This window comes from Aquarana catesbeiana, linkage group LG01 (assembly GCF_042186555.1).
Source record: "Aquarana catesbeiana isolate 2022-GZ linkage group LG01, ASM4218655v1, whole genome shotgun sequence".
Taxonomy (NCBI): domain Eukaryota; kingdom Metazoa; phylum Chordata; class Amphibia; order Anura; family Ranidae; genus Aquarana; species Aquarana catesbeiana.
Window position 1 is genome coordinate 408,476,842 of NC_133324.1, and position 26,187 is coordinate 408,503,028.

Genomic DNA, 26,187 nt, shown 5'->3' on the forward strand with positions numbered 1-26,187 from the left:
CTGACATAAGATGGTAGCTTCAAAACATGAGGCATTCGAAAAGAATCAACATAACGGCTAGCATTTTCCATCAAGGAACCCTATACCCGACACTATTGATCAACCTGGTGGGTGTCATATTCTTATGTGTTTTTGACAATGTGTAGAAAGTTGAGATGCATGGAAAATGTGTGTTGAGAAGATCTTTTTGTATATATCTGTTTTACATTGATTGTCTAATGCCTCCATCCTCCTGAGGAAGTGTTGACATCTGCAAGACATGTTAAGGACCTTTTGGATTACCCTCATTGTTATCTGACACAGTATTTAATTTTATAATCTTTTGGGTAGATATATATTGCAGTGGGGAATCCTCTTGCTTGCTTTCTTTCCTGAGAGATGATGCAACACAAATGTTCATCCGACTACCCTTAAGTCTATGGGCAACCTGTCATGATTAGTGTGTCTCAATAATTCCATTCTGGGCTGTAACATTTTGAATTTCAGTAAAACGATATTCAAGATTTAGAGTTAAAAATATAAAAATCCAGTGTATGTTATCGCATAGATTCAGATCAACAGATAACGATTAATAAAGCAGCATGCAAATGGGGGAACTAGGCAAATCCGATCCTTTCTGGCAAACTGTAAACCTTCCAAATATCTTCAAAATATGAAGTTTGAGGCCTGTATTCATAAATTGCATGATTCTTCACAAATCAAACAAACCTGTACACATATGTTTGAACTATTAAAGAATCACATTTAGATGGGAAACATCAGAAATACACAGCCTGTCCTTTTTTATAATTTGTTTTGCTCATGTTTAGTAACAGATAAAGCTCAGCCAAGCATTTATTCCAACTGAAATATTGTAGCATTGGTGAGGTTCCAGTTTAATTTTACATTTATAGTTTTTTGGAATATGTTGAGGATAAACACTTACAATTATGTTTGTTTATTTAATTGTGTAGGTGGGCACATGTAATGTGTGCAATAGCTGTGCCAGAAGTCAGGTTTGAAAACGTGATGGAGAGATCACAGATAGACACAAGTAGAATTCCTCTTGAAAGGTTAAAATTGGTGAGTATACATATTTCTCCATGCTAAAGTCTGCACTTGAATGTAAGGCTTTAAGCTTAACTACCCTTTAAAAGAAAAACTTTCTTTAGTAGTACTAGAAACTTCATAGAAAAAAATGGAAATGTACTTTTTGTTTTATTAGCAAACTTCAGTGATTAAAAAAAAAAAAAAAGTTGAAGAGTCGAATGGCTTCGTTTTGCACAATACCTTAGCGCCTTCAACACAGCATGCACTTTGTCTGGGAAAAGATCTAAAATGTATATTTTTTGAAGAGACCATTTTTAAAATAGAATTGTCTCTTGATGTTTCATAAAAAAAGATTCAAACACAACATAATGCTGTTCAACAAAAGTCTTAATGTCATTGTAGATATGATCTAAAAGCTAGTAAAATATGACTTTGGTAATAGAATATAGAAGTACAAATGAAGACATTTCTTATCAACCCTTCATTCCTCCAGATGTGAATTTACCAGTTCCATAACAGCAGATGAGCATTATGCAGTGTGTTTTGGAAACTGTTAGCCAGAGGGGTTCACTTTGAATACCCAATTATATACAAGGAACATTTAAAAATACAGTATTTTTTGCTTGCACATGATTGGATGATGGAAGTCAGCAGAGCTTCACCTCATTTGTTAAATGACAGCAAAATTTTCTTTGCAAAGTGAAAACTCACTATGCTACATGAACAACCTACTTGGTGTTTGGTAAATCAAGCCTACTGTGTCGAGAGACCCTCAGTAGCCAAGGGGCAACTTACATGCCAGCACATCACCTTTTGGACTTACTATGGTAAACAAAATTGACCAATATAAACTGCATAAAGGTGTCCAGCAAGACACTGTGTATACCTTCCCAACATGTTTTACCCTATAGATTAGTTGGGGACTTTGGATTAAGAGTTTATCTATGCAACTGGGATAATTGTAGCCATTTTTTGCCCAGATAACACAAAGTGGTAACCAATATAAAACACAAAGTGGAAACCAAGTGGAAGTGGAAACCAATATAGCTTGATGTGAAATGGGAGAAATGTTTGGGGGAAAATAGCACATCATTTGCATTACAGATTAAACTATACCTAGCTATCTACCAACAATAAATCACTTAAGACTTTGGACATTATAGACTTGGGTGTGCAGGAATGATTTGACTACCCCCAGGATAGAGTTGAATAATAGAATTTTGTGCCCATTCATGTTGATTTGAAGATGATTGGTTGCCTTGGAAATTTTGGTTTGAAAACTTTGGGTAAAATCCTTCCTCAAAATGCTTGAATATATATACAGATATAAATGGAGCGGCCGACTCCCTCGGACACAGTGAGTACCCAGAGGGGTGTCCGAGGAGAGCTAGCCCCCTGTAGATATGAACCTATGCACAACGAATACTATGACTGAGTTGTATTAGACAGGGTTTCAGTTGCACTAGGCATTGTCGACCTCGTTTACCTTGTTTTACGGTGTATATCCATGTTCAACGCATCATCCTGCTATTCACGGTAATGGTATTGACTGTTCAAATGTTTAATGGTCTGTTTGTAATACCATATCTATTGTGTATATATTAAAATTCAATAAAAAACTATTGAAATGAGAAGATTATATAATTTATAGCATGCAGTATTGTGGCTTTCTGTGTAAACTGTGCAAGTCCCTCCTGCTTTCTCTGCCTTGTGTTGGCCTTCCCAAATGCTTCAACCTTCCAATGTTTAACCGCTTGCCAACCAGCCGCCGTCATTATACTGGGGCAGATTGGCACGATCCCGCGAACCGTCGTAGCTATACGTGGGCTCGCGGGATCGAGACAGCAGACGATGAGCGATGTGAGCACGAGGGACAGAACACAGAAGTGTGTGTGTAGACACACAAATCCGTGTTTTGTTCTGAGAGGAATGACAGATAGTGTGTTCCTATTAGCTAGGAACCACGATCTGTCACTTCCTCTAGTCAGTCCCCTCCCCCTCCAGTTAAAATTACCTCCCAGGGAACACGGTTAACCCCTTGATCGCCCCCTAGTGTTAACCCCTTCACTGCCAGTGACATTTTTACAGTAATCAATGCATTTTTATAGCACTGATCGCTGTATAAATGGGACTGGTCCCAAAAATGTGTCAAAATTGTCCTGTGTCCGCCATAATGTCGCAGTCACAATACAAATTGCAGATCGCCGCCATTACTAGTAAAAAAAAAATAATAATAAAAATGCTATAAATCTATCCCCTATTTTGTAGACGCTATAACTTTTGCGCAAGCCAACCAATATACACTTATTTATTTTATTTTTTTTACCAAAAATATGTAGAAGAATACATATCGACCTAAACTGAGAAAAAAATTAGCTTTTTTAAAAAAAACATGGGGATATTTATTACAGCAAAAAGTACAAAATATTGTTTTTTTTTTCTTCAAAATTGTCACTCTTTTTTTGTTTATAGCACAAAAAATAAAAAACGCAGAGGCGATCAAATACCACCAAAAGAAAGTTATATTTGTAGGAAAAAAAGGACGTCAATTTTGTTTGGGTACAACGTCACACAACCACGCAATTGTCAGTTAAAGCGACGGAGTGCCGAATCACAAAAAATGGCCCGGTCATTCTGCGGCCAAATCTTCCGGGGCTGAAGTGGTTAAAACATGTTAACCGGTTCCCGACCGGCACACGCCGATGTACGTCGGCAGAATGGCACGGCTGGGAAAATGGGCGTAACTGTATGTCCCTTTAAATTTGCTGCCATGCCATTGCGTGTGCGCTGGCTGGGAACTCCGTGAGTCGGCTCGCGGGTCCCGCGGACTCGATAGCCGCGGGGATACCCGTGATCATCTCACGGAGAGGAAGAACGGAGAGATGCTAATGTAAACAAGCATCTCCCCGTTCTGCCTAGTGACAGTGTCACTGATCTCTGTTCCCTGTGATAGGAAGCAGAGATCAGTGATGTGTCACACGCAGCCACGCCCCCCCACAGTTAGAATCACTCCCCAGGACATACTTGACCCTTACACTGCCCCCTAGTGATTAACCCCTTCACTGCCAGTGTCACTTACACAGGAATCAGTGCATTTGTATAGCACTGATTGCTGTATAAATGACAATGGTCCCAAAAATGTGTCAAAAATTTCCGATGTGTCCACCATAATGTCTCAGTCATGATAAAAATCGCTGATTGCCGCCATTACTAGTAAAAAAAAAAAAAATTAATTAACAAAAATGCCATAAAACTATCCCCTATTTTGTAAACGCTATAACTTTTGCGCAAACCAATCAATGAATGCTTATTGCGATTTTTTTTTTTTTTTTTTTTTTTTTTTTTTTACCAAAAATATGTAGAAGAATACGTATCGGCCTAAACTGAGGAAAAAAATTTTTTTTTTTTAAATATTTTTGGGGGATATTTATTATAGCAAAATAATTAAGTAAAATTATTAAGTAAAAAATAATGCGTTTTTTTTTCAAAATTGACGCTCTTTTTTTGTTTATAGCGTAAAAAATAAAAACCGCAGGGGTGATCAAATACCACCAAAAGAAAGCTCTATTTATGGGAAAAAGGGGCATCAATTTGGTTTGGGAGCCACGTCGCACGACCGTGCAGTTGTCAGTTAAAGCGACGCAGTGCCGAATCGCAAAAAGTGCTCTGGTCTTTGGCCAGCAAAATGGTCCGGGGCTTAAGTGGTTAACATGACAGCATCTCTTAAATGCATGGATTTTAGGCAAGATTAAAATAATCATAGATTTCAGATTATTATAATAGTATTTAAACTGACCTTTCAAGACCTAATTTAACACGTAACTAAAACTAGTGCCAGCATACTTATTGTACTGGTGTCTATGAAAAATGAATTTCCATTTCAGTACCCTGGGTACTGGGAATCACGGAGTGCTCCAATGTGCACATCTTTTATTGAGAAAATTGCTCCACCTTTTTTTTTTTTCCCCACCTAAGCCTAATTTTTGCCAGTGATGTCACACTTCACTTTAATTTGACAGTTATGAGGCTATGGAGGCTGGAGCAGACAGGACTTCTCAAGCCAAGAATCTGTGTATTTTAGAGTACCCACAGTGCTTAATTGGAAAACACATAACATACAAGCTACTACATATGCCTTGTACTGTAGATGCCTCCAGTGCAAGATTAAGTCAGTTGGTGGCACTTCAGGTTGACTTTAAAGTTAACCTAACACGCTATTTTAAATGCTTTTCAACAAGGTCTAGAAGAAATTAACACACACGAGTGAATGAGTAAGAGGAATGACTCATCCCTTAGAGGCAGTAGTGTTTCAGTCATACAAAGAAGCATAAAACACAAAAAGCTTTATTTAAAACTAAGAAAATGTGCCCAATAGTTTCCCTTAAATAGGGTTCACAGGGTGTGGTTTACCCATACTCAGTGAGAATGGTAAAGAGTACAATTTATGAAAGGTGATCACAAATGTTTTTATTCAGTCCCGTATAGTCCATATTAAAAAAAAAACTGCTAGAATCTGTTCTCATATTCTAAGAGGTACTTTTATTTAACAAGAATCTGTCCCAGCCGGCCAAAATGTTGAGAGGCTTCTGTCAACAAGTATAATTAAAACAATCTCTTAAGCCGGCCATAGATGGCTTGAATCCTGGCTGGTTCAGCAGGGACTGGCTGAGATTCGAACCATTTATGAGCAGGTTGATTGTATCCAAGTTGTTCCATTGATCAGCTTGGGTACAAACCAGCATGTCGGATTTTTCATGCGATTATTGCCAATGGCTATAGCAGCTAGCAACACTCACTCTGTGTGCTCTCCCGGCAGGGATGGCTGCCCACTTCTCTCCGCCAGGAGAACACAATAGCTCTGTGGAAGGAATTCCCCTATCAACGCTGACTGTTGTTGGGGGAATGGAGCAATTTTCTTTTCTGCAAACCATTGTTGCAGGAAAGAAATTCACACCTTTTGGCCTGCTTTAGAACATGAGTGCTTAAAGTCTGAACTACCACTAGTGTTACAAGAAACTAATCAAGACTGCTGACATATTCCAGGTCTGTTGGAGACTGTTCATGAGAAATTTACATTAGAGAATGTTACAGGGGACTATTAAGAGATGACTCCCATATCACAGTTGAATGTTTGCTAAGCTTTAACTCCTCTACTCCCCACCAATCCATTTTTTCTACCAATCACTTCTCTACTCCCCACAAATTGTTAATATTCTGTACCAAGACCAGGACTATGTACAGGTACAGTAGGCAGTACTGGTGTTTCATTAGTAACCCTGCATTTTTAAATACCCAAGGGCATGTGGCAACCTTGAGCGGTGCCTACAAGAGAATCTTCTGGTCATGTATTTGGCTAGTCAGACCCTGGATTGACACATGCTGTTCAGCTCATAAACCTGACCTATGTGTGATTACAAACACGTCATTGTTATCTTTTCAGGATTTTATTTTTCAATATTTGACTTTTAGCACACTTTGCTGCATACCAGTATGGGAGACCTGATTTCAATCCAGTTGTACTGCTGTTCAGTTTAACAGATTTATTTGACTTCCTGAGTTTCTGGATATCTTGTTTGCAAAGCCATAGATTTCAATTTCAATGGCTTTTATTGATTTTTCACAAAAGGAAATTGTTACAGCAGTAGAATATAACACTACAAAAAAGGGGTGCTTATTACCACATTGGCATACAACATATAATACGGAAACATACCACAATCAAAGAACTTTACCTGGTTTTAGAAAATGGAGGGTACACATTGTATCACAAAATGCCCTTCGAACAGGGGGAGTTAGCTTGTAGTAAGTAACAACAAAGCCAGTCGATGATATACTACCCATAAATGTGTCCACTTAAGAGGAGGGTTGAGATAACTTAAATGCTTGTATAACAATGGAAAGCATGTATGACCATCTGTTAATCTAGGATTATTCAAAAAGTTAGGGCAGATTTCAACTTTTTATTTCAAACAAACTCTAAGGGATAGAAGCACATACCGCACATCACTGGATAAAGGAAGTTTCACAGTTTAAAGCCCGTCTAGAAGTTTCATTCAATTCTGCACAGTGGCGCAGTTTCTTGCTTAAAGCTTCCATCTATTACATAGGTCTGCCTTTATCCAGGTGGTAGTTGTAGACACCCCTCTGCGCAGTATTTCGAAAGCATCTATTTTCAAAAGCTGTTCTCACTGTAAAATCGAGAGTAGATTTCTGGAGAGTTTGTTATGTAAGATTTGCCTTAGTCTGTACCGCCCTGAGGATGGCATCTCATGTATAGCCTCGTGGTCAAGAAAGTGCCCTGTACGATATAAACCTTTGTCCATCTTCAGAATTAATGGAGTTGTAAGCCAGATGGAAACGTGGAGTTATTAAATAGCGGGGCCACTGGTATGTGAAGGGATCGGAGCGATCATTTTCTAATGGATTAAACCCACAGGTTTAAAGAACAAGATTATGTAGGGCTTAGGACCGCCTTACAGAGTTTTGGAGAGACCCACATTACTTAGTCTGTCAGCAATAGATTACAAGCTTTAGCCATGAGGGAAACCCAATCTGTTCTGTAGTAGCTACAGTAGTAGTAGTGTAGAGTTGGAGTAGTTGGGTCAATTGAGCCGCAATGTAATACTTCCTGAAATCCAGGTCTCCCAAGCTGCTTGATTGTTTGGGAATGTATAATGTGCATCAAGCCAACCTCTGGAACCACAAATAAATGTAAAAATACTTGCTTGAAATGTATTAGGTGCATTCACAGGTACTGGTATGGGTAGGGTTCTAAAATAATATAAAAGTTTAGGAAAAAACATAATTTTGACCATCCCAGGACAAGGAAGCAGTTAACCATGTCTCCACCACCTCCAATAATTTATCAAATAATGTCAGGTAATTGGCTTTATAAAGAGATGTCATGTGGGGAGTTAGCTTGATCCCTAGGTATTATAACACAGTTGGTTGCCATTTAAAAGAATATTGGGATTTAAGGTTCCACAGGACAGTGTTTTCTAAGTTGATATTCATTGCGTCTGACTTGTCCCAATTGAATAATGGCCCAGAGATCTGCCCAAATATTTTCAGAAGGCAAAGCAGATTTGGGATTGTGGTATGTGTAGAGGTAATAAACACCAACATATCTTCAGCGAATAGCACACATTTATGAGCTCTATTTCCACAGTATTTGGGTCAGCACAAATAGCAATGGCTAAGCTCTCAATAGTGATAACAAATAGGGTGGATAGTGGACATCCCTGTCTGGTGCCCGAGGCATTGGTAAAAGGGTCGGATTTATGGCCTCTTAATGATACTTGGGACAATGGAGAGCTATATAAAGAGCATAGAGAGGAAAGGAATTTGGGACCAAAGTTCCAAGGCTCTCTTGGAGTCAGTTTCAAGGCAAAAGTCTGTCTGGTTTGTCTGCCTGAGCATAGAATTGGGCTGGGGCCCACTGGAGATGTTTCTTTGCTTTCGTAGTAAGGCAAACATTGAGTTCCAGCCTAGCCATCACAATCTTATCTTGCAAGTCTATATGAGGATTTTGTTTATGCTCCTTAAGTAATTTAGTCAATGTCTCTTCTTTCTGTTTGAGAAGTGCTTTCTAATTTTTCTTATACCTTGTGGCTATATGAATAACTATCCTTCTAACAGTGGCCTTGTGTGATGTCCAAGTGCATGTTGGAAAGGTCTGAGTGGAATGATTAAGCAAGAACTATTCTTTGAGTTGTCGTTCTATTTCAAAGCAGGTGGTCGGATTTCATAGAGATTCATTTAGTTACCAGGAGTAAAAAGTATTGAAGCTGCAAAGTGAAGACATGGTGGCTAGGACTGGAGAGTGGTCAGATCATGTAACCTCCAAGATTTTGGAGGATGTGAACGGAGGTATCGCATTGGACAAACTGAAGACATGGACTATCCTCGAGTACATAAAATAAACATTAGAGTAAAACATATAATCACATTTAGTAGCATTGATTTCCTGCCAAACATCCACTAAATCGTATTGGTGGAGCAATTTAGCAAATTTGGTACCCAGCTTGGTGGGTCTTTAGATTTGGGATCCCAGGGGTCTCGTTTTATCCATCATTGAATCTAAAACTATATTAAAATTTCCTCCTATCTGTTTGCCATCAAATAGAGATAAAAGGGTTTGCAATAATTCAGATTTGACAGTTGGTCTTTATTAGGTGTGTAGTATGTAAACCATGTCACTTTAGTCCCCTCTATATTTCCTATCACTAAGAGATATCTACCCTCGGGGTCTCTAATGGTCTAAAGGGGTGAAAAATATAGATGTTTTCATATACAAATAGCAACCCCTTGCGTCTTGTCTGGGGTGTTGCTAAAAAAAAAAAAAAAAAAATGGGGGTATTGTCGATGTTGGAAATTTGGTTTGTTTAACCCCTTCACGCCAACCCTTACGTGTTTTCGGCTTGAAGAGTTTGTACCAGGGTGATGCATCACTTCACCTGGTACCATTTTTTTAGAGCCAGCAGTTGACTTCCTAGGGATAACAACCAATGCGGCTAAAAGCTGCTCGGCTGTTATCCTAAGGAGCGGGATTGGATGTCCCCCCCCTTCCGCTGCTCTCCTGTCCCACGAGGAGATCCGAGCGACTAGCTGACACGTCCGCCAGCTGGCCGAGGCCCTGAACGAAGCCAGTATCGGCTTGGATCGGGTCTCGGATCTAGTAACCCAGAAGCGATGTCATGACATCACTTCAGGTTTACTCGGCTGCCAGTGGTGCCAATTTTTAAAAATCCCTAGTATTCCAAAACGCCAATTTTTGGACCCCAGATCCCTCCATAAAGAGTACCTGTCACTGCCTATTACTGTCACAAGGGATGTTTACATTCCTTGTGACAGCAATAAAAATTATCAGAATTTATTTTTTAACCACTTAAATACAGGGCATTTTCACCCCCTTCCTGCCCAGGCCAATTTTCAGTTTTCAGCGCTGTCGCACTTTGAATGACAATTGCGCAGTCATACAACACTGTACCCAAATTAAATTTGGATTGTTTTTTACCCCACAAATATAGCTTTCTTTTGGTGGTATTTGATCACCTCTGCGTTTTTTATTTCTTGCACTATAAACAAAAGAAGAATGACAAGTTTGAAAAAAACACAATATTTTTTACTTTTTGCTATAATAATAATGTTTTTATTAAAAACAAAAATGCATTTTTTCCTAAGTTTAGGCCGATATGTATTCTACATATTTTTTGGTAAAAAAGTCCGCAATGAGCGTATATTGATTGGTTTGCGCAAAAGTTATAGCATCTACAAAATAGGGGATAGATTTTGGCATTTTTATTTTTTTTACTAGCAATGGTGGCGATCTGCGATTTTTATCATGACTGTGACATTGCAGCGGACACTTTTGACACTATTTTGGGACCATTCACATTTATACAGCGATCAGTGCTATAAAAATGCACCGATTACTGTATCAAAGTCACTGGCAGGGAAGGGGTTAACACTAGGGGGTGATCAAGGGGTTAAATGTGTTACCTAGGGAGTGATTCTAGCTGTAGGGGGAGGGGACTCACAAGGGGAAGAGACCGATCGGTGTTCCTCTGTACTGGGAACACGCGATCGGTCTCCTCTCCCCTGACAGGACATAGATCTGTGTGTTTACACACACAGATCCACGTCCCTGCTCTTTATTACCGGCAATCATGGGTACCCGGCGGACATCGCGGCCGCCATGCACGCGCATCGGCTCCCGAGTGATGTGGCGAACGAGCTCCCCTAGATGGCCAGGAAACCAAGGACATCATATGACGCCTGCCCAGGATGGGAGATCCCTCCTGTGGACGTCATTTGACTATGGGCAGGGAAGAGACAGTGTATAAAATTAAATAAATAATAAAAAATAAAATTCAAGCACCCCATCCCTCCGTGCTCATGCAGAAGCAAACGCATACATAAGTCACGCCCTCAAATGTAAACGGTGTTCCAACCACAAATCTGAGATGTCGCCACAATCAGAGCAAGAGAAATAATTCTAGCACAGGACCTCCTCTGTAACTCTAAACTGGTAACCTGTAGAAATGTTTAAAGCGTCGCCTATGGAGATTTTTATGTATCATAGTTTGTCGCCATTCCATGAGTGTGCGCAATTTCACATGTTGGATTTCTATTTACTCGGCGTGACATCATCTTTCACATTATACAAAAAAATTGGGCTTATTTTACTGTTGTTTTTTTTTTTTTAATTCATTAAAGTGTCTTTTTTCTTTTTCATACATCATGGGACACAGAGTCAGACTGAGGTGTTTTAAATTCACCCAAGTACTCTTTGTTTGCGGCCTTGAATGTCTTCCAAAAAGAGGCATGGGACTAACACCATAGGGAAGGGCACACCTAGGTCATCAGTAGTTCCTGATGAACCTAGTCGGATCCCTAGTGTATCCCCTGAAAGACCAGAGGCTCCCGGGCAATCTGAGCCGCTACACCTATCTGGTATTGTGCCTACAGTGAACGCTGCTGCTTCACCCTTTATCACTAAGGATGAACTGTCCTCAGCCCTAGCCGGGTTAGAGCACAGGATTGCCGGCATGATTGCCTCCATCCCGCAGGGTGGCAGGAAGCATGACAGATCTCCCTCCCCTGAGTCTCCTAGTCTGGAGCAAGGATGGGGAAGAGGTTAAAGCTCAGGATTCTGTGGCGTGCCTAGCAGATGCGTCTGCTTCCGAGCAATCTGGACAAGAGGATATCCAGTCGATGTCTGCCTCTCAGTCGCAGAAGCTTTTGATCCTGACTCTGACCGAAATGGTTCGTTCTGCCTTTAAGTTGCCTCTTGCAGAGGTGACTGAGCCCCTCTGGTCCTCTTTGGGATCTCTGAGACCTTTTCAGGTCTCACAGACTTTACCTCTACACCCCCTGTTGGAACAGGCGGTGAATGCTGATTGGGAATATCCTGACAGGACTTTTTTGCCTCCTAAAAAGGTTTTCCCTTTTATATCCCATGGATGAAAAGTTTGTTAAAAAATGGAGCATGCCAACCGTAGATGTGCAGTCCCTTCCTTAAACAAGAACTTAACTTGTCTAGTAGATAATGCACAGGCTTGAAAGACCCCATTGACAAGAAATTGGAGTTATTATTAAAGGCTTCCTTTTCTTTGGTCAGTTCAGCTATTCAGCCAGCTGTTGCAGCAATTGGTGTTTGCCAGTCCAGAAAGGATCATGTCATACGGCCGGATAGGCCTAACCAGAGGATGATCTGCCTGAAAGTAAGACAGATATTCCTTGAGCGCTGTATTTTGCTGTTGATGCTTTAAAGAATTCAATACAGCAGGTTTCTCTTCTGGCTCTCTTGACTGTACATATGCGCAGACTTTTATAGCTTAAGAACTGGTCAGCCAAGCTTATTGGCAGGTTTCCCGTTTCATGGGGAATGTTTATTCGGTGATCACTTGGACAAATATATCCAAAAGATTTCCGGAGGGAAGAGTTCTCTACTTCCTGTGAAGAAAAGCACCAAACATCCCTCGTTTAAAAATCCAGGGACTGCTTCCTCAAATGTCTCAGCGCCAGGGGCAAGCCCCAAAGCCAGGGCCAGAAAAGGCCCTGGGTCCAAAATTCTTCTAAACCCAGAACCAAGCCCTCCTATTGAGGGGACGCCCCCACTCCATCGGGTGGGGGGAAGGCTGCTGCACTTTGCAGACATTTGGAAAACAACAATTCAGGACAAGTGGGTCATCTCAATTATATCTCGCAGTTACAAGCTGGAGTTACGGGGGGGTTCCCTCTCAGAGGTTTCCGAGATCCAGTGTTCCCTCGGATCCTCCAAAAAGAAACTTATTGCTTCAGGCACTACATCATCTAGTGAATCAAGGAGTGATTGTAGAGGTTTCTGTATTCGAAAGGGGCACAGGGTTCTACTCAAACCTGTTTACGGTTCAAAAACCAAACGGGGACACAAGGCCCATTTTGGACCTAAGGTCCCTGAACAAGTATTTATTGATGCAGTCCTTTCGGATGGAGTCTGTCCGCTCAGTAGTAACCTCACTCCAGAGGAGGTGGGGTGGGGCACCCGCCTGTGGTGTCTCAATAGCCGTCTCTTGTGCCCTTACCAGGGCTTCCATTGGTGAGTTACACTACTGTCTACCATGCTCCACTAACCCAGCTTTATTTAATAGCTTTAATCAAACGATTTAATCCCTTTTTTTCTATGTAACTATGGGACTGTATCTGTTTATTTTAGATGCTTTGGGTAATACCTCCTAAAGAAGCGACAATCGTCGCGAAACTAGTCGAGGACTACCCACATCACCTTGTTCCCAGCTACCTGATGGGTTTTAGAACTTACAAAAGTTTAATTTGTTACATTCTATAATTTTGTCACATATTTTGTTGTGTTTATGTTCCTATTTTTTTATTTTTTTTCAATAAATATATATTTTTTTAATATATCTTCATACGTTTCCACTTACTGGGTACCGAGATGGTCCATCTACAATTCTGGGCAACACTATTGGAGCAGTCCTAATTAACCCGCCCCCCCGTCTCAAACGCTATTAGGATGATGGTACCCACCCCTACTCACTGTTTATATATCCAATGAGGCACTATCAATCCAGAGGGGAGACTTTTTAGCCTCTATCGATAGAAAGGACGTGTACTTGCACGTACCTATCCTTCAGCCTCATCAGAGGTTCCTACGTTTTGCAGTAGAGGAACATCATTTTCAGTTTGTGGCTCTACCTCGGGCTTGTTGCAGCTCCCTGGGTGTTCACAAAGGTCTTAGCATCAGTACTGGGTCTTTTAAGGGCTCAAGGAATTCTGGTGCTCAAGTATCTGGGCAACTTCCTGCCCAGAGATCACTCAGTACAGGCTCTAGAACAGAGCATAATATACACAGTGAGGTATTTGAAAAGCTTAGGCTCAAAGTCTAAGATATTTAGGTCTGATTCTAAACATGGTCCAAGCAAGAGTACTGTTGCCACCCATAAGGATCTGTGCCCTGAAGGATCAGGTGCACCCGTCAACCCTCCATTCGGCTCTGTATGAGTCTTCTAGGGAGGATGGTATCCTCCTTCGAAGCAGTGCCCTATGCCTGGTTCCATTCCAGGCCTTTACAACAAGTCATCTTGTTGGCTTGGAACAGAGGAAAAAAAGCACTTGATTATCCAATGTGCTTATCTCCTCAGGCATGCTTAAGCCTAAACTGGTGGTTGCAGGATCAGAACCTGCGAAAGGGAAAATCCTTTCTCCCAGTAACTTGGAGAGTACTGACTACAGATACCAGTCTCTCAGGCTGGGGAGCGACCCTAGATGGGCTTACAGCTCAGGGGAAATGGTCAGGGACAGAGCAGACCTGCCCATCAACGTCCTAGAATTATGGGCAGTACGTCTGCGGTCCTGGACGGTGGAGCTTCAGGACTGCTCCATCAGGGTTCAGCCTGATAATGCCACGGCAGTGGCCTATATAAACCACCAAGGCGGTATCAGGAGTCGATCGGCTCTGAAGGAGGTGAACTACATACTAGCCTGGTCAGAGGGACATGTGCCAATGACATCGGCAGTCCATATCCCGGGAGTAGAGAACGGGAAGGCAGATTATCTCAGCTGCCAGTAGATCTGCCCGGGGAATAATGGTCCCTCCATCCAGAGGTGTTCCAGGAAATTTGCCAACATTGGGCATGGCCAGAAGTTGACCTACTGGCATCCAGGTTCAACAACAAACTACAGCAGTTTGTGTCTCGAACAAGAGATCCTCTGGCAATTGGAGCAGATGCTCTGATAGTTCCATGGAGCCAGTACTGCCTGGTTTATGCTTTCCCTCCGATCCCTTTCCTTCCACATTTGTTGCTCAGGATTTGGAGAGAGGAGGTTCCAGTCATTCTGGTGGCACCAGCCTGGCCCAGAAGGCCCTAGTTCCCTGAGATTGTGAGACTGACGATAGGCTGGCCATGAACGCTTCCACATTGCCCCGATCTACTGTCTCAAGGTCCTATATTCCACCCCAATTTACAGTCTCTAATTTGACGGCATGGCTATTGAAGTCAGGGTGTTAAAGGACCCTGGCATCTCGGGACCAGTGGCGTCTACTCTAGTAAATGCTAGAAAATCTGTCACTAGGAACATTTATCATAAGGTCTGGAAGACTTTTATATTGCTAGGTGTGAAGCCAGAAAATGGCATCCTCGGAACTATGTGATTGGGAGAATTCTCTCTTTTCTACAGTCAGCTGTGGAAAACAAATTGGCTACAATACAGTACAATCAGAGGTCAGGTTTCAGCCCTATCAGTATTCTTCCAAAGACTTTTAGCCTTGCATTCACTGATCCAAACCTTTATGCAAGGGGCAACTCACTTGCTTCCCCCCATTAGGTCACCTATGTGTCCTTGGGACTTGAACTTGGTGCTGTCTGTGTAACAAAAACATTTGAACCCTTTTAAGGAAATTCCATTGGACTTGCTATCACGCAAGCTAGCCTTCCTGATGGCTATCACCTCAGCTAGAAGGGTGTCGGAGTTAGCGGCCCTTTTACGCAGGGAACCGTACTTGATCCTTCACCATGACAGAGTCCTGTTACGACCTGCTCCATCCATTTTGCCAAAAGTGTTGTCAGCCTTTCATTTAAATCAGGACATTATTTTGCCTTCTTTTTTCCCTCAGCCTCGATTGACGGAAGAGAGACTGCATTCTTTGGACGTTGTCCGGGCAGTCAAGGTTTATCTGTCTAGATCTGCGGAGATCTGAGGATCAGACTCCTTTTTTGTTTTACAAAAAGTACCTAAGAAAGGGGCAGGCAGCTTCCAAAGCTTCCATTGCCAAGTGGGTCTGTCAATTGGTCATTCAGGCCTACAGTCTTAAACATAAAGCTCCTCCCTTTAGGGTGAGAGCTCATTCTACGAGGGGTGGAGGAATCTCCTGGGCTTTTCGCCACCGGGTATCTGCAGCTCAGATTTGTAAGGCTGCTACCTGGTCTTCAGTGCATATGTTCACAAAATTTTATCAAGTGGATGTTCGAGCAGCTGAGGATTCGGCTTTCGGCCGCAATGTACTGCGGCTGCTGTATAAGTTCTGATGGCTATTGTTTGGCAGGGTGTCTCCCTCCCCTCAAGGCTATTGCTCTGGGACGTCCCAGAAGATAATGAATATTAGCCTGACTCTGTGTCCCATGATGTATGAAAAAGAAAATAGGATTTTTACATCATACTTACCTGTAAAATCCTTTTCTTTGAGTACATCATGGGACACAGAGATCCATTCTCTTTTTAGAAGATTTGGTGCTTGCTACAAAACTAAAGTACTTCCTGTATGGGAGGGGTTATATAGGGGATCACTTCCTGTCTGAAGACCTTTGGTCTACCAGTGTTCATTCACCTAATAATGGAGTATAACCCAGCAGGTAATGAATATTAGCCTGACTCTGTGTCCCATGATGTACTCAAAGAAAAGGATTTTACAGGCAAGTGTGACATAAAAATCCTATTTTTTTTTCCCCAAAAAAATTGCATTTTACCATTTTAAAGACCGAGCCTCTTTCTGAGATTTGGTGTTTACAAGTAAAAACAGTTTTGTTTTTTTTTGCTAGAAAATTACTTAGAACCCCCAAACATTTTTTTCTAACACCCTAGAGGATAAAATGGCAGTTGTTGCAATACTTTGTCACACCGTATTTGCGCAGCAGACTTACAAGCGCACTTTTTTTTGGAAAAAATACACCTTTTTTAATTAAAAAAAAAATGACAACAGTAAAGTTAGCCCAATTTTTTTTATATTGTGAAAGATAATGTTACACCGAGTAAATTGATACCCAACATGTCATGCTTCAAATTGCGCCCGCTCGTGGAATGGCGACAAACTTTTACCCTTAAAAATCTCCATAGGCAACATTTAAAAAATTCTACAGGTTGCATGTTTTAAGCTACAGAGGAGATCTAGGGCTAGAATTATTGCTCTCACTCGAACGATCGCGACAATGCCTCATGTGTGGTTTGAACACCGTTTTCATATGCGGACGCTGCTCACGTATGCGCTTGCTTCTGCACGCGAGCTCGGCGGGACGGGTCGCATTTAAAAAATGTATTCTTTTTTTTCTTATTTATTTTACCTTTTATTTTTACACTGTTCTTTAACCACTTCCATACCAGGCATAGTAGTGATATGACGGCAGCAGGAACCTTTTGTCCCTCCGGGCTGCTTTTACTTCCTGAGCCTCTAGGGGGCATGCCCACCGCGTCACTAGGCACCTGATGCGCGTGCCCGACGGCCGCAATGTCCGCTGGGCACCCACGATTGCCCGTGAACACAGCAGGACCATGGATCTGTGTGTGTAAACACACAGATCCACGTCCTGACAGAGGAGAGGAGACCGATGGTGTGTTCCCAGTCCCCTTGTGAGTCCCCACTCCCTACAGTTAGAATCACTCCCTAGGATACACATTTAACCCCTTCCTCACCCCCTAGTGTTAACCCCTTTCCTGCCAGTCACATTTACACAGTAATCAGTGCATTTTTATAGCTCTGATCGCTGTATAAATGTGAATGATCCCAAAATAGTGTCAGAAGTGTCCGCTGCAATATCACAGTCATGATAAAAATATTTTTATATATTTATTATAGCAAAAAGTAAAAAATATTGTGTTTTTTTTCAAAATTGTCGCTTTTTTTATAGCGCAAAAAATAAAAACCACAGAGGTGATCAAATACCACCCAAAGAAAACTCTATTTGTGGGAAAAAAAATTATCAAAATTTAATATGGGTACAGTGTTGCATGACCGCACAATTGTCATTCAAAGTGTAACAGCGCTGAAAATTGGTCTGGGCAGGAAGAGGGTGAAAATGCCCTGTATTGAAGTGATTAAAAAAAAAAAATGTCACTTTTATTCCTATTACAAGGAATGTAAACATCCCTTGTAATAGATAAAAAGCATGACAGGATCTCCTTAAATATGAGATCTGGGGTCAAAAAGACCTCAGATCTCATATTTACACTAAAATGCAATGAAAATAAAACATAAATAATTTAAATGTCATTTGAAAAAAAACAATCTCTTTAAGAGCTATGGGCGGAAGTGAAGTTTTGACGTTGCTTCCGCCCTGCAATGGCATGGAGACGGGTGGGGGCCATCTTCTCACTCCTCTCAATACCACACACGGAAGAGGACCCGGCACCGGAGCGCGGCGGGGGGCCCTCTCCTGCCGCCGATAAAAGTGATCTTGCAGCGAATCCGCCGCAGAGACCACTTTTATCAGCGGACCGCCCGCTGAAGAAGATACCGGGGTTATGGTAGCTAGCTGCTGCCATAACGACGACATCCCTCTTCAATACATCGACATATAACGGCGGCGGGCAGTCCGTAAGCGGTTAAAGACTACTGCACAAATACTGTGAGACATAAAATATTGCAACTATCGCCATTTTATTTTCTAGGGTCCCTGCTAAAAAAAAAATATATAATTTTTGGGGGTTCTAAGTAATTTTCTAACAAAAAACATGGATTTTAAGCAACAAATGTCAGAAAAAGCCTTAAGCGTGAAAGGGTTGAAGAAGGGATGAGGGTCTCCTATAGAAAAACAACCTCTGCCCCTACTGAATGGAAATATTGAAAAGCTTTATAATGCTTAACTTGCAAATGAATTCCCTGAACATTGTGAGATAACACGGTAATTGACCTTGGTGTAGATGGTAGTAGCCTTGAATTAGAAAAGGTAATACCACTTACCTAAACAGTCGGGTTGCCAGGGAAGAATGTAGGCAGTGGACAGTGGCGTTGACAGAGCAGACTCTGGACAGGCAAGGAATAGGAAGGAGGGAAAAGGTAAGAGGTGGGGAGGCCTCACTAGAGTACATGAAACAATTCGTATCCTGGGAGTGAAAGGAAGACAACAATATGGTAAAGACAAACAAAAAATAAATACAAAATCACCTTCATCAAATGGAGGCAGGAAATCCACCACACTGCAGCAAGGATAAAAAAAAACCCTTGTAAGGGCCAAGCATGTCTGGGTCCATGTCCTCTGGATAAAATGAACCATATAGCAATGGAGCCAGAGTGGGGTGCAGGCCACACAGCCTGTGCTGACCATCAACTGGCACATAGAACTAGATCAATACAATACAATGCATCTGGAAAGTACTCACAGCGCTTCACTTTTTAAAATTTTGTTTTTTTTACAGCCTTATTTCAAAATGAATAAAATAATTTATTTTCTTCAAACTGCTACAAGCACTACCCCATAATGACAACGTGAAAGAAGTTTATTTGAAATCTTTGCAAATGCATTAAAAATAAATAAAAAGGTTCTCCTCTCTCCATAGAGAAACGCTATAGCTCTGTCAGAGTGACCATCGTGTTCTTGTTCACCTCCCTGACTAAGGCCCTCCTCCCCTGATCACTCAGTTTGGCCGGGCGGCCCGCTCTAGGAAGAGTCCTGGTGGTTCCAAACTTATTCCATATATGGTTGATTGAGGCCGCTGTGCTCATTGAGACCTACAATGCTGCAGACATTTTTATATACCCTGCCCTAGATCTGTGCCTCGATACAATCCTGTCTCAGAGGTCTACAGACAATTCCTTGGACTTCATGGCTTGATTTGTACTCTGACATGCACTGTTAACTGTAGGACCTTATAGAGACAGGTGTGTGCCTTTCAAAATCATGTCCAATCAACTGCATTTTCCACAGGTGGACTCCAGTCAAGTTCTAGAAACATTTCAAGGATAATCAGTGAAAACGGGATGCACCTGAGCTCAATTTTGAGTGTGATTTTTTTTTTTTTTTTTTTATTACATTTGCAAAGATTTCAAACAAACTTCTTTCACGTTGTCATAATGGGGTATTTATTGTTTGTAGAATTTTGAGGAAAATAATGAATTTAATCCATTTTGGAATAAGGCTGGAATAAAATGGAAAAAGTGAAGCACTGTGAATACTTTCCGGATGCACTGTATGTAAACGGTAGAATGATAATTCTTCAAAGCATCATTAAATCAATTAGAGATCTTGCTTGTAGTGCATTTACAATGAGAGAAAAGCACAATTGTAATTGTTACTGAGCACATCTGAAGATGCTAACGAAAGGGGACCCTGAGAAATCTATGGTAAACAGGAAGTCTGAAAGCTTTATGCTGAAGATGCCAGGCTATGGTGGTCAAGTCTTTTGTTTAGAACAACTTCTGGTGGTGCGCCAAAGGGGAGAAATGAGGTATATGGCTCCCAGATCTTTCCCTGCCAGTAGGAGAGGAAATATGGAACATCAGCAAGGCAGGAGGTGAGGTAGAGATGAGGCCCAATTGTTTCACGAGGTGATTTCCCTTCAGGATAGGTAGTGAAGGTGTGAGATTTGCTGTGATAAAAGACAGATGAAAAGGAAACGGACTCTGTTTTTGGACTGTCAGTGGAGAAATGTCAGCAATGGTTCGTGTGTCATGACTAGGGTTGCACCGATACCATTTTTTTTAGCACTGAATACGAGTCCCAATCCTTTTTTTCAAGTACTTGCTGATACTAATTACTGATACCTATCACCTAGGAGAATAGGTAGAGGTGTAGTTTGGGAGGGGGGGTTGTTAAGGAGTTGGGTGAGGCTGGGCTGATGGCAGGGGGGAAGAGGATGAAAATGGGAGGGTCATTGGGAGACATGGGTCAGAGGTGACAGCTGGTGGAGGGAAGGAGGAGGAAACCCGCAGAAGTGACAGTAGTGACTGAAGACATGGTACAGGAGACTGAGACTGCATACATGTAGCCAAGACTGTCACCCCCCTGCCCGAGCACATCTGGGCCCGCCCGCGCATAGCCGAGACTGCCCCTCTGCTCAAGTACAGCCGAGCTACATACAGAATGCAGGGATTCAGTGATGCGCTATGAACAGAGTGCAGGGATGCACTACGTACGGAGTGCAGGGGTTCAAGGGTGCGCTACGTACGGAGTGCAGGGGTTCAAGGGTGCGCTACGTACGGAGTGCAGGGGTGCGCTACGTACGGAGTGCAGGGGTTCAAGGGTGCGCTACGTACGGAGTGCAGGGGTTCAGGGGTGCGCTACGTACGGAGTGCAGGGGTTCAGGGGTGCGCTACGTACGGAGTTCAGGGGTGTGCTACGTACGGGGTTCAGGGGTGCCCTATGTACGGAGTGCAGGGGTTCAGGTGTGCGCTACATACCCCCCACCCACTTTCCAAAGCAAACCTCACATCTGTACTCCTACCTGATGTAATATGACATTTAGAAGAATGCTTTCATGGCCACTTCTGCTACAAGTCCTCAAAAGCCTGCCCTCAAGATGCAGCCACTGATAGTAGATTAGAACACACAACCGCCAGAGCCGTCGGGTACCTCTGCCACTGACAGGCTATGCTGGACCAACAGTGCATGCGCTTAGCTACACACAGAGCTGGTGCTGCTAGGAAGATGGAAGAGGAGAGCGCAGGAAGTGTTACCAAGGAGACCTGTTCCGTGACAGCAGAAAGCAGCTGGTGAGAACAGGAGGTGGCGGCCGCTGCGCGGGCCACATGCCAAGGCCTGGGGGGCTGGATTCGGCTTGTGGGCCTTGTGTTTGCCACCTGTGCTCCTAGATTGTCAATTTTGTATTGAGCTCAATTGAGCCTGAAGGTCACAGATGCGGTCTGTACTTTGGCTCGCTCTGCTCACTGTAGCATCAATTTTAGACTCTATCGCATGGATTCAATTCCCCAGCTCTTTAAGTTCTTGTTTTAACGCCTCTAATATTTTTGCTAGCCTTTTCGAGGCCCTGTTCCAGTAGTGCAGAAAAGTAGTACTTGGGATTATGCTGAGAGGATCTTTGGGGTAGCGTGGAGGCTGCTCTGGTCGGTTATTATTTCCCTCCATAGCTCGGTCTAAAGAAAAGCTTGTAGATTGAGGAGAGTTTCTACCAGGGGATTCTCCCACATAGTATGCTGAGGACATGGCAGGGAGAAAGCTCATCCAGATCTGCGTGGGGGTTGTCAGCATGCTTCTTTCCACCTGCAGAACGGTGCTTCAGTTGCCATGTCTGCATTGGCGGCCTCTGTGTGATCCTGGGGTGGCCTGGAGGATAAAGGTTTTAGCTTTTCTTTGGCCATAGGAGTTTAGCTTGGGGGCTCTAAGTGGCCGGGTTTGCGATGAGCTGTTTGATTCCCCTGCTCCGTTGGTATCAGCAGCAGTCGGCCGGTTTGCGTTAGAGCTTTGTGGCTACGCATCCGCCATTCACATCTGTACAAATGGGCCTTCAAAGCCATGGATTTCACAGTTCTTGCAGTTGCTCACAGGGCATAAAGTGGTAAGAGTTGTTAAAAAATTGTGTGTGTTGTTCCTTACCCAGTCAAGGCTATGCTATGCACAGCAACCTTGTATATGGCATGGGCTAAACTTTCTGCTGGAAAGCTTGCATTTACTGGTAAAAAGCTGGAGAGGCCCAGTAGTAGAGTAGAGATTTGGCAGTTGAGGGTCATTTGGGTTTATGAAGGCCTGAAATATATACCTCTGTAACAGGTGAACTATATAGAGAATCCATGGGGAGATGAAGCATTTTTGTAATTTGCATTTCCATTCCATCTGTCCGATATGCAGAAATGTTTGATCCCCCTACATGAACTGAAACAGTGATGCTTTTCACCATGCTTACCGCCTGCAGTTAGAAACAAGCAAGTCAATGGGTCCTTCTTTTTGTATCAGAGTAAAATATTTTATACCTATTAGCTAAATCAAATGAAAAATAAAACTTTGCTGGCATTTCAGATAGACATGGTAGACCTTGTAGGCCAAATGTTTTGTTGTTGCTCTCAGCCTTTAGCTACCTGAACATTATGTATTGACATTGTCTCTGCAAACAATCATTCCAGTGTCCGTACAAAATGTGTACACAAGGAGCTTTTTATACTTTATCTGCAAAGCTTTTTATTATTTTACTTTGGGAAAATCCCATTTCTCTGTCAAAATAAGGTAGAAAATTAGTTTGAGAATAGATAGTGTTGGCCCCGAGCTTTCAACGGCCTTAAATGTTGTATTTGACAAGTGAACCGAGTCAAATCATAAGTGTATTCTGAGTGACAGACATTATTTTGAAACAGGATTTACACTACAATAATGACTGATCTATAAGCCTTTCATTATTTGGCCAGGGCCACCCTATTCTGCTTGGAAGCCTGTGCATTCTCAGAGCTGTACCTAGCAGGAAATGATAGCAAGCTTGAAAGCCACAGATTGTGGTTTTGAAAGGTCCAACAATTCTGAAAATGGAGAAGCTTCCCTGCATTGTTTTAGCTGGAAAACGGGTGAAAAAAAAGTTAATAGTCTCGGCTATAAGTATTCACTGACTCTTTTCTTTACAATGAAAGAAAAAAAATTGTATTGTTAATACCTCTTGGGTACATTTTCACATATATTTACACAAATACATTACATGTTGCATGCTTTTCGACCTGTAGCTCATGGGTTAAAGAAATGGATTACTCAATTTTTTTTATTTTGTTGAATCCACAGAAGGATGACAGAAGCTCATCATTTTTTTCCTTGCAGTAAGGAGCACAGACACTCTTGACAGTGATGCATGGCACAGCTCTCATGCGTTGCCAGAGATGTAAAGGCTTATTGATTGCTATGCAACATTTCAGCTTGTGTTGTAGGAGCATTAAAAACATATATGATTATGCTGTACATTGTGGTCACATACCAAGCTTTTTCAGAGAATGTATAGAAGGCATTCAACAAACTGTAATATGAGTAAAACGTATAAAACTCTTTTTTTTTATTAGCATCTGGCCATTTTTTTAATCTTATTATTTGCAAACATTATCTGTGTTCTGTTTGTATGTATTTTTTTTTTTCTTTTTTAATGATATATATATATATATTTTTTTTTTGCTTGAAACAATATTAAAACCTAAAAAAAAAAATCTTTCCGTCTTGTTAATTTAGTGTAATCACGCTGTGTGTTTTTTGCTATTGTCTGTGTTGTTTTTTTTTTTCTCATTTGATTTTTTTTCTTTATGCATTGGACTGTATTTTCCCTATGGGCAAACATGGTGCTAATGATGAATGACTAAGGTTTTGTGAATGAAGCTGGCAGTAACTTTTTGGAAAGTATTTCCGGGATACTGGGCACGATGCTGCCTGACAGGCTAGTCCTGGAGTTCTCTGATGACTAGAACAAGTCTGTTTGATAGATTTGCTGGCTGTCTCGAAAAATTTAATCTAGTGGCGAGTTTTGTTCTAGAAATTGATTAAACCAAGAGCTTCCAGTAATGTAAAATGTGAGTTCGGAAAAACACTGGCTTTTTCTGTTCAGATTTTTACAAGTCTTTTATATTTTTCTTACTTTATAAAATAGTAAAATGTAGCCATTTGAGTATAAATTTCTTGAGGCTGTTTTGTTATTCAAAAAAGGAAAAGGTTTGGGAAGGGACTATAACGGTGCTTTACAGATAATAATGGAAACCAGACAGATAAATATAAAAGGATACAAACTGTTTTTATTATAGACAAATACTAAAACCAATAATAGGTTTGGTGAGCACATTTAAAGGGGTTGTAAAGGTAAAAATTTTTTCACCTTAATGCATTCTATGCATTAAGGTGAAAAAACTTTTGACAGTACCGCCGCCCCCAGGCCCCCTGTTTTACTTACCTGACGCCTCGAATCTTCGCTGCTCGTCCTCGTCATCTTCATTGCAGCTCAGCCTGGTCGCTGATTGGCTGCAGTGGATGGATTGAAAGCAGCGCAGCCATTGGCTCGCGCTGCTGTCAATCACATCCGATGACGCGGCGCGCCGGGGGGCGGGGCCGAGTGATACAGCGAGCGGCTGTAGCCGCCGGCTGTATCACGGGAGCGCGCCCGCAAGCACTCACCACCGTGCGAGGGAGCTCGCATGAAGGTGGTAAATGCTTGCGGGGAGGAGCTGAAACAGCCGCTGAGGGACCCCAGAAGACCAGGTTCGGGGCCACTCTGTGCAGAACGAGCTGCACAGTGAAGGTAAGTATAACATGTTTGTTATTTAAAAAAAAAAAAAAATAATAACTTTACAACCCCTTTATGCCGGCATCACAGCAGCCAGAGACTGAGGGCGACCTGTAAGCCAGATTTGCCTGCTCTTTAGGTAAGAAGCTCTTACCTAAATAGAGCTATTACTCTATTTGCAGCCTTGTCAGATGTCTGGATCATCAAGTGCTTCTTTGGATGCCATACATTTGTAGCTACTATGACCCCTATCCTTCTTCCATATATGTCCTTTATACATTGCTGTGAGTTGGAGGTCTGGGCTATATGTTTCAGATTTCTATCTCTTATTTTAACTTCCGTTATTCCCCTTATTTATTGTATAATCTTGATATCCTCCGTATTAGTTTTTCATGATATAGCGAGACTTTTGGACTTATCAGCACTGAATCATCAATTTGAATTAATTGATGAATATATTTTTGCCTTTGCAGTCATTAAAATATTAACGCATTGCTATATGATACTGCAGTACAGTGATGTATGGGCAGTTAAACTCAAACGAAATATGTTAGGATTTTAGAATTATTGTTATATTTATTTTCCCTTTCCCTTTTTATCTTTTCCCCAGTTACTGCTCTTAGCATTGTGTTCTTACTGCACCTATGGTTCTCTATACACAGGTGCCCTCTCCCTTCATCTTTAATCTCAGAGTTTTCTTGTTTTTAGTAAGTATTTCCTTTGGGAATTCTTTAATTATATCATTAAGGCCTACCCTTTATGCAACTTTTTGCGGGTTGCATTTTTTTGCAATTTTTTTGTCTGTTTTTTCTGATGGCAACAACTATTCGATCTATCTCTAGGATTTATCCTATTATTTCTTGTTAGCCTGGTCGTTGTGTGTGGTCTCTATGGGCGCATAGTGCCCTCCGTTCGTGGTGATCTCTACATCGTGGTTGACCTCTCTCTTCCCCTCTTGCTGGGGGGAGGGGCTTTGAGGTGGTGACTTTCTGACCTTTCAATTTTCTAAATATGTGCTTTTGTGTCTCTCCTGTGTCTTTGTAATTTTGATGAGTCTATCTGTGATGCATTTTCTCATGTAATAACTTTTTGTTTTTGTATAGTTAATCCGAGAGAAAGCACAAAAAAGCGCCACTCTAAGTGCAGGATTTTATTGTACTCACAAAAGTATGTGACCAGTAAGCATTTCACCAAAGTGAGCTGTCCAGGGGGAATCCATCAGGAAGTCCAACGGGGTGTCCAGCCGAGAGTACGTCA

At 41.8% G+C, this 26,187-nt stretch overlaps 1 protein-coding gene across 2 annotated transcripts in view; it reads left to right on the forward strand.

Moving 5' to 3' along the window:
* Window positions 1-26,187, forward strand: part of KDM4C (lysine demethylase 4C) — an 852,000-nt gene that overhangs the window by 661,918 nt on the left and 163,895 nt on the right. For both annotated transcript variants that reach the window (XM_073635205.1, XM_073635203.1), the window contains exon 17: window positions 954-1,062. In XM_073635205.1, coding sequence (XP_073491306.1) covers window positions 954-1,062 — 109 coding nt within the window. The remainder of the gene's footprint in view (window positions 1-953; window positions 1,063-26,187) is intronic.